At 40.9% G+C, this 9900-nt stretch overlaps 1 protein-coding gene across 1 annotated transcript; it reads left to right on the top strand.

Moving 5' to 3' along the window:
- Nucleotides 1–7546: 7546 nt before the first annotated feature.
- Nucleotides 7547–8477, top strand: LOC131025971 (putative dynamin-related protein 4A; the record flags this gene model as incomplete). Its single annotated transcript, XM_057955751.1, is given in 2 exon segments — nucleotides 7547–8112; nucleotides 8114–8477. Coding segments are annotated over 2 exon segments (930 nt in total), but the record flags the coding sequence as incomplete, so codon positions are not given.
- Nucleotides 8478–9900: the final 1423 nt, after the last annotated feature.

The raw sequence follows: 9900 nt of genomic DNA, 5'->3' as shown, positions 1-9900 counted from the left end.
GAAAAAAAGGTCGCGTCGACATTACAGAGAACCGCCCCTGACTAAAGAGAATGCCAACCCACACAGAAGTCGATAATAGGATGAGGAGGCTCCTGAGTTGCGAGTTTCCGACGAGCCAGAATCCAGTCCAGCCACCTGTCAATAGCCAGGGTGATCGACCGCGCGGGAGTAGGAGTAGAGCCTTTCCAAATGACTCCATTGCGGTCTTTCTAGATTTGCGACATAACCATGCAAACTTTGGCTCTGCGTTCGCAATTATTATCGCCAACAATGAGGAAGAGGGCTTCAGTAAAGGACTCGCTGCAGCTGGTAATGTCGTCAATATACCTCAAATAACCAATGTGTCTCCAGCAATCTTTCGCGAAAGGACAAGCAAAGAAAGTGTGCCAGAGGTTTTCGATATTGGAATTGCAAGTATCACATGTTCCTCCAACCATAATGCCTCTGGAAAGGAGTCTCTCATTTGAAGGCAAATTATTTCTTGCAGCCCTCCAGATGAAGCTTCGGATACTAGGAGGAATCTTTATCTGCCAAAGCTTACTCCAATGACCATCAACTCTGTACGTAGTATCAAGAGTTAGGGAGCTCGCCAACTTATAAGCCGACTTCACCGTGTATCGACCCTTATCCTCGAAATGCCATACTAGCTTATCTTGATGAACATTGGGAGTTAGAGGAATTCCCAGAATGTTTTGAGCATCATCATGCGTAAAGAGGGAGTTAACTAAGGCGACGTCCCACCTACGGGAACCAGGCACCAGAAGATCCGAGACACGCAGCTCGCTAAAGTCAGGATGATGGTCCCCCGAAATCCAGAAGCAGTCATCATTTTTTAACCACGGATCTCCATAAACTCGCACCATATTTCCATCCCCAATCCTCCACCGCACTCCTCTACGGACCAGGTCTTGCGCAGCACATATACTTCGCCAGGTAAAACTCGGACTGTGCCCCACCGAGGCTGAAAGAAAGTCACCATGCGGGAAGTATTTAGACTTTAGCACCCGACAGACGAGGGCATCCGGCTCATCAATCACCCGCCAGCCCAACTTTCCTAATAATGCGAGATTAAGGAGCTGTAAACTCCGAAAGCCAAGGCCTCCAATCTTCTTGTCAACGCACAACCGATCCCATTTCATCCAATTAATTCCTTTCCCCGGTTCGCTTTTATTGCTCCACCAGAAGCTGTTCATAAGACGCTCTAACTCATCCGTCAAAGTAGTAGGCAATAAGAAGATGGACATGCAGTAGGAGGGGATGGCTTGGGCGACACCTTTGATCAAAATTTCCTTACCAGCCTTCGAGAGTTTCTTCCCCTGCCAACCTTGAATCTTCTTCCACATACGGTCCCGGATATAACGAAAGATATCTTTATTCTTTCGACCCACGAGAGAGGGGAGACCAAGATACCTCCCCGTGTTCAGCGACGTCGCGACACCCAGCACACCAGGAATCTCATCGCGCCCCACGTCATTGATGTTGGAGCTATAGAAAACACCAGATTTTAGGTAATTTATGGCTTGGCCCGAGGCTGCTTCGTACGTGCTCAAAACCCGTTTAAGAGTACCGCATTCAGCTGGGGTGGCTCGGCAAAAGAAAAGGCAGTCGTCCGCGAACATAAGGTGCGAAACAGCGGGGCCTCCACGACCCAATTGAATACCATGCAAGTTTCCACAGTCCGTCTCGTATCTTATCATAGCCGAAAGACCTTCAGCGCATAAAATAAAGAGATACGGGGACAAAGGGTCTCCCTGGCGCAATCCTCGTCCCGGCATAATAGGGCCAACCGCAACACCATTAACCAAGACGTCGTAGGAGACCGAGCTAACGCAAAGTCTAATCCACGTCCTCCATTGCTCACAAAAACCAAGCCGGTTGAGAATAGCGTCAAGATAATTCCAGTCAACGCGGTCATAAGCCTTACTAATATCGATCTTGAGAGCCACGTTTCCAAACTTTCCCCGAGTCTTCCGTTTCATAGTATGAATTGCTTCAAAAGCAATGAGAATGTTGTCCTGTATAAGTCTCCCCTCAACAAAGGCCGATTGTGCTCTATCAATAAGATACGGCAAAGCCAACTTCAGCCGATTACACAAAACCTTAGAAATGATCTTGTAGAGGACATTGCACAAAGCAATCGGTCGGAGGTCCTTTATGGTGGTAGGTGAATCAACCTTAGGAATGAGGGAGATCATCGTGTGATTCAGGTTAGGCGGAAAACTTCCCTTATTTAGCCATGAAGAGCAGCAATCAACCACATCGACCCTAATAATATTCCAAAATTTCTGATAAAATTTTGGGTTAAAACCGTCAGGGCCCGGTGCTTTATCAGGGTGCATCTGAAAAACAGCCGTCTTAAATTCCTCCACTTGAAAAGGCCGAGTAAGAGTCTCGTTCATTGTCTCATCAATATTAGGTTGAAGACGACTCAGAACCTAGTGGTAATTAACATGGGTAGAAGACGCATCAAATAAGGATTCAAAATAGGAACGGGCTGTAGTACGCACCTCATCCTCTCCCACGGTCCAACTTCCATCATCTCTTTGAAGTTTTATAATGGAATTGGTCTTCCGACGAGCCGACGCCATAGCGTGGAAGAACTTTGTGTTGTAGTCACCGTCCTTCAGCCAATGTTGTTTGGCGCGTTGTTTCCAATGTTGCTCCTCACGGAGAAGCACAGTAGCCAAGTCACTCCTCGCGTTTTTCAACTGCCAAATAGAGTTTGAGTCTCGCCGCCCTTGTAAAGAGGAGATTCTCTGTTGCAAATGTTGTTTGGAAAGTCTCTCATTCCTCCCTATCTGCTTCACCCAAATGGTTAGAGATTCTGACACCGCCGTGAGTCGATTGGTCACCGTTACTCCGGAAAGATTCGTCCAACAGTCCCGGACAACGTTAGGTAGATCCGATTCTAAACACCATTTGTTTTCAAAACGGAACCTGCGAAAAGAGTTAGGAACAGCCAAACCCTTGCATTTAAGAAGAATAGGAACATGATCCGACATAGCTGCTGTGAGGGGAATGAGGGTGGCCTCCGGGAATAGAGTTTTCCAGTCGCTATTAGCCATAGCTCGGTCCAACCGCTCCTCGACAAAGTTTGCAGAGTCCAGCCCTCTGGACCAAGTGAATTGGTATCTGGAACGGGGGATATCCGAGATACCAACATCAATAATAGCCGAACGAAATCCTTGGAAGAGCCAATTCGGATGCTCAACTCTTCCTCTTTTTTCTCCTGGATCAAGTAAATCATTGAAATCGCCCATAACCACCCACGGGAGTGGGCTGATGCTGGCCAAACGTCGGAGAAAATCCAAAGAATCTCTTCGTCGATTTCTTTCTGGGTATCCATAGAAACCCGTAAGGCGCCAATCGCCATTAGCGTCGATCACATGAATGTCAATATGATTCCTTGAGTACCCAATAACTTTGCATGATGAGGACACTTTCCAGAGCATACAAAGTCCTCCACTGCGTCCCTGACAGTCAACAGTAAGGCAGCCCTCAAAATGGAGCCGAGTTCTAATTTCCTCAATCTTTTGCTTTTGCGATAAAGTCTCGCACAAGAAGACAAAGTTAGCCTTGTGAGCGCGAACAAGCCCACATAAAGTAGGAATCGCAAGGGGATGGCCCAGCCCCCTGCAATTCCAACTTAAGGAATTCATTGGGACCGGCCGACTCCGTGCTCGGAGCCCGCCCCTGAGAGAGTAGAAACATCTGAACCATCCCCGGTAGAACCAGCGAGAAAGAGCTCAGATGATGAGGTGTTTCCGGTGTTATCAGAGTTGTATCCCCGCCGCCGTTTCCTTTCCTCCGAGTACGTCGCGTTGGGGGCTACAAGTTGCATGAAATCCAGGTTGTTTTGTTTGTAACTGATATCTTGGAGAATCTGACGAGGCAAGATCTGTGGGATTGACTCGCGCGAATCACGGATCGAAATAATCCGAGAATGTATATTACGTGATTCTTGCTCCTTCTGTTTCGGCTCAGTTTGAGGCGCCTTTGAGGAAACCCTAGTTTGAGCCGCCACCCCACTAGGGTTTTCTTCTCCTCCTTCGGTCCTGATCCATTTGTCGCCGGCAAGGGTCTGGCCTCTCCGGTCGGCTGCTTTCAGCCACGTACCCCATTGTCTTTCCGAATCTTTGACCTCAGCATTGAACATTAGTTCGCAGAAATTTTCAGAGTGACCTAGGCGGCCACATAAAAAACAGAAGATATGGAGCCGCTCATACCTAAAGTTGACAGTGAACGATGATCCATCTTTATTCTTTATTTTCTTGAATCTCTTAAGAGGGTCATCCACACGAACTCCCACTCTTACTCTCATGTACTGACGCCAAACCCCAGTCGAGTTTGTGCTATCATACTCCAAAAATGTTCCAATGAATTTTCCAAGCAGTTTTCCGATCCCCTCCGTAAGATAACCGGCAGGTAGATCATGAATTTGTACCAAAAAAGTAGCGTATCCAGGGGCACTTTTAGAGGAAATTCGCCCCGTCGTAGGTGATGAAGAATAAGCGGAAGATTACCAAAAGACCAAGGCCCACCTTCAAAGACGCGCTTGAGATCAACTTCATGGAAGAATTGGAAAATAAAGCGACCCTCACCAATATCTTTCATGAAGACTCCTTTCCCCGGGCGCCAAATGCCAGCAAGACGGCTCCGCATCAAGTTGAAATTTACTGGTTGATCTGTGATGAATCGTCCAACAAGGCAGAGATCCGCTGAGACCGATGAATCTCCCGTAATCTCATCTTCCAGGAGAAGTTCATCGTCTTCCCCCTCAAGATGTAGTCCTGCCATATCTGCTTCCATAAAGAACAAAACAAGGAAAACCAAGGAAAAACCAAAAGCTCTCAACAAATGAGAGAAAGACGAGGGCTCTCAACGAAGGAGAGAAGATAGCCAATAAAGGCCAAACAGGATGTAGTTATAAGTTAGAGTTGTAAGATGAAATAATACATTAAAAGTGAATCATGATATAATCATACTAATTCATCTCATATCTCAAACTTTATAATTTAGAGTTATAAGATGAGAATCATACATTAATTTATTTTTAGAAAATATTTTCTATCAATTTTTGTATTAATATATTGAGATGAATTAGTTCAATTAGTTTATGATTCACTAATATTGGTGATAACACTCATATTTCCATGATTTTTAGTGTTCATACGATGTCAATTTTATAGGAAATTGAGTGTTGGATGGTTGTTTTGTGCTTCTATTGCTTTATCTTGTTAAATATGATACTTGTTCTAAATTTGATGGAATTTACAGGAATCTTGAGATTGAATTTGGAAAATATGTCTGAAATATAAGTTGTAGATCGTCTCGAGAGGAGTTTGTGAGCGCAAACAGATTACAAATCGAAGTTCGGATGAGAAAGATATGATCAAAACTAAAACATCGCGCGCAGCAGTCCAAAAACGGCGACCCACTGGTGTAGGTCGCCGAAAACCGACATTTTCAAGAAGAAAATCGACCGCCGAAGTCCCTGTTTCAGTTTTACGCTTTGCGTTGCATGTTCGGCGAGCGCCGATTTGGTGGATTTTGAAGGCATAAAACGGCGACCAACTCGGCGGTCGTCGAGTCGGGCGGTTTTCCGATTTTTTTCGATTTTTAGAGTTATTTTTGGGTTCAAACTCTGTATTTTACTCTGGCACTATATATAGGTCTTCTTTTGACTTATTGACAAACTTTATTTTCTCAATTTGATAGCTTTTAATTTTTATTGCTTTTAATTTTTAGAGCTTGAATTGAATTTCTGCAAAGATTGAAGATTCAAGATTATTCTTTCAGTTTTATTCAGAGTTTTATTTAATTCAGTTTTTACAATTGTGTTCTTTTTTATTATGTTTATGTTTAATTTCATTATGTCTCTTCTTTATATGATTTTAGGGTTTGTAAATAGTTAACTGAATTTATGTGATTAATTTGTTAATGTCTATTTGACTTCCAGTTTATGATTCATAATTCCCGGTGCTTAATTTATTGTGGATTATTCGGCCAATAATTTGTATGTATAGCTATTCGGTTTGAGACCTGACGGAGATAACTGTTTAGCGGATTCAGGAATGTATGATATGATTTTAACCTTGAGACCTGACGGAGATAGGTGGATCATAGGGAGCCATTTTTAGAAGCTATTGGGAGTTAGTAGATTATCTTGAGACCTGACGTAGATAGATAATTTATTAATCTACGATCTTTGCTGCTCTGACGAGAGTATTTGATTAAATGTGTGATCTCTCATCATAACTGGATTAAATTGGTAAATAAGATTAATAGGTTGATTGTGTGGATTTAGTTAACGACTTTACTATCTTAGGATCAGTTGCTTTATCATTTGATTTCTTTACCTGAATTTTATTTGCTATTGTTTGCAATTTAGTTTTGATTAAATCTTCTTCCTATATCGATTGCCTGGATACTGTGATGGTTTAGATTAGGAGTACTTAGAGTCATTTCATTTATCAGTCCCCGAGGATACGATACTCGGTTGCTATTTATTACTACAATTGCGTTGTGTTAGTTGTAGTTTTAATTGCTAATAAATTAGTGATCAAGTGGCGATCATTCTTGTGTTAAAAATATGATTCTCATATTATAATTCCAAGTTATAAGTTTAGGATTGTGATGAATTAGTTCAATTAGTTCATGATTCGTTAATAGTGTTGATCATTCTTATGTTAAAGTATGATTATCATATTATAATTCTAAGTTCTAAACTTTGAATTGAGATGAAGTAGTTCAATATTAATTAATGATTCACTAATGGTGATTATTATTATTAAGTTCTCAACTTATAACTCTAAGTTCTAAACTTAGAATTGAAAATAATAGTAAAATAAATCCTATCCTACGTGGCGTCGTATAATTATTCTATTTTAATTTTCTTCAATTCTCATTCATTCTTATTTTTTTCTAAATTTTTAATCAATTTTCATATCTAAAAATCAGTAATCAATTTTCATACCTAAAAACCATTTAATACTATCAGTTGGAGTCCAATCTTTTAGCTTTAATTTATATATAAAATTTTATATTATAGTTATACAAAGGATCAATAAAATAATTTATAAAACTTATAAAAGTACACTTACAAAGCTGTATCCTGTATGTTATCTAACCATTTTGTACGAAAAGATAAATATGTCTTTAATGACCCCACAATTAAAATAACGTTTTTCAAGTTTATTCAAAAAACAAAAAATTAACTTATTTTAAAGTATTAATACTTTTAAATAATCACTTCATTTAATAGAAAATAAAATTAACTAATAAAATAAAAATATATTACTTCTACTAATAATTTTTTCTGTAAAAAGATTTACCCTTAATGAAATTATAATCAAAATTTGTTTAAAAAAATAAATAAATTATAATCAAAATAAAATGGGTTAAGCTGCAGATAGGCCCCTGGAGTGTGAGCTCTTATAGCATTTTGCTCCTCTGACCTAACTCCGTCAGTCAACGTTAATTAGTAATTTATTTATTTATTTTTTATTCTAATTGTGGGGCCCACCTTCCTTTCTTCTTCTTCTTCTTCTACCTTCACACCAATCTGCTCAAAATATCCAAACACCATCGCCAACAAGCTGAAGAAGAGGACCAAGAATCATCTCCGGCGACGGCTCATGACGCCCCCATCGTTTCCCCCTACAACGCCCGGATCCGGCCACTGCTGGACACCGTAGACAAGCTGCGCCACCTCAAGATCATGCAGGAAGGCATGCAGCTCCCCATCATCGTCGTCGTCGGCGACCAGTCCTCCGGCAAATCCAGCGTCCTCGAATCCCTTGCCGACATCCGCCTCCCCCGCGGCGACGACATCTGCACCAGAGTCCCTCTCATCATGAGGCTCAAGAATCACCCGAGCCCCGAGCCTCAGCTCTTCCTCGAATTCAACGGCAGAACCGTTCAAACTGACGAAGCCAACGTCGTCGATGAGATCATGTACACCACTCAGGAAATCGCCGGCAAAGGGAACAGGATCTCCAACACCCCCTTGACTCTCGTTGTCAAGAAGAAAGGCGTCCCCGACCTCACCATGATCGATCTCCCCGGAATCACTAGGGTTCCAGTCAAGGGCCAGCCGGAGGATATGTTCGAACATCATAATGAAGTACATTACGCTGGAGGAGGGCATAATTTTAAACGTTCTATCCGCCAGCGTCGATTTCTCGACATGTGAGTCGATTCAGATGTCGCAAAAAGTGGACAAAACAGGGCAGAGGACTCTCGCCGTTGTCACGAAAGCCGATAAGTCGCCGGAGGGGCTGCTCAAGAAGATCGTCGCAGACGATGTCAATATCGGCCTCGGCTACGTCTGCGTCAGAAACCGCATCGGCGACAAGACTTATGAAGAAGCGAGGGATGAAGAAGCCAACCTCCTCGACAATAATCCCCTGCTTTCGAGGAGAAGAAGAGGAAGGACAATGCGGCAGCGGCGGAGAGAGCGACGGCGGTGGAAATGACGAGGGAGATGAATACGGGGGTGGCAGCAGCGGTTTTCCTGGGGGAGTGGGGGTGGGAGGCGGTGGATAAGAGGGCGGAGAAGCCATTAGTGTAAAGGTAGAAGAAGAAGAAATGAAGGTGGGCCCCACAATTAGCATTAAAAAAAATTACTAACTAACGTTGACTAACGGAGTTAGGTCAGAGGGGCTTAAATGTGCGATTTTTTGAAGTTTAGGGGGTAAATTGCACACACAATGAGTAAGGGAGCAAATCGCTATAAGGACTCACAATTTGGGGGCCTATTTGCACCTTAACCCAAATAAAATTTATACTGAAATTGGAAAAAAAAAAAAAGAACATGTCTACCTCCCAAAAATGGTACATGCGAATGGTGAATGGTGAATGTTACAAATGCATTGTTCTCACATTATGATCATAAATATAGTTCTCACAATAATCAACACCTATATATATAAAATTGTTCAAATGAGAACCTTATTTAAAATGAGGATTGAGAACAACCATTCTCAGCCCTACGATCGTAAAGATCTACGATAGATGTATACAGTACCTAAGTCGAATTATGACGCGAGCGAAATTTATATTTTTTTGTGCATTAATTTTTACAGTGAATATATTAATTTTAAGAACAAATATATTGTTCTCACATTATCACTAAAATACTAGCAATGAATTAATCAATTAAATGGACTAGTCAACAACGATTTAAAAATTATTCAATATTTATCATTTGATGTTTTTGATTGTATTGATAATTACCTTATGAATTAACTTCATATATATATATATATATATATATATATATATATATATATATACATAGGGGAGGGCTAGAATAAAAACACTCTTAAGTGTATAAAATATAAATGATTTTCAGCCCTTAGATCATCAAGATCTACGGTTGATTCGTAACCCTTTTGGATGAATTCGTGGTCTTGGGTTCGAATCCCAAAGGTAGCAAAAAATTATTTTTCACAATTCGTAACCATGTTGGATGAATTCGTAACCCTGTTGGATAAAATTCGTACATTAAAAAACGTTTATATTTATATTTTAAGAAGTATTTTTACTGTAGCCCTCCCCTATATATATAATTTTATATTATTTGTACTGTGCATGGCACAGTTATAATAGTAGTAACTATAAAATTATCACTCAATTTTAAAATTCACTTGAATTTGATTTCAAATTAAAATCTTGACTTTTTGATATATTATTATTAAATTGAGGTTTATTATAAAGTGAAAAAGAAAAAACATCCCTTGAAAGCACAAAATGCAGACTAAGGGTACAAAAACTTAAAAAGCGAAGGAGAAGAACTCAAAAAGGAAAGTCAGGATCATTATCCAAATCATCCGACCAACGCCTATGGACGACATTATTCATTGCAATCATACTAGGCCTATTGGTAACGTCAACCAC

This window comes from Salvia miltiorrhiza, chromosome 5 (assembly GCF_028751815.1).
Source record: "Salvia miltiorrhiza cultivar Shanhuang (shh) chromosome 5, IMPLAD_Smil_shh, whole genome shotgun sequence".
NCBI lineage: Eukaryota > Viridiplantae > Streptophyta > Magnoliopsida > Lamiales > Lamiaceae > Salvia > Salvia miltiorrhiza.
This window is presented reverse-complemented; position numbering and strand designations above follow the sequence as displayed.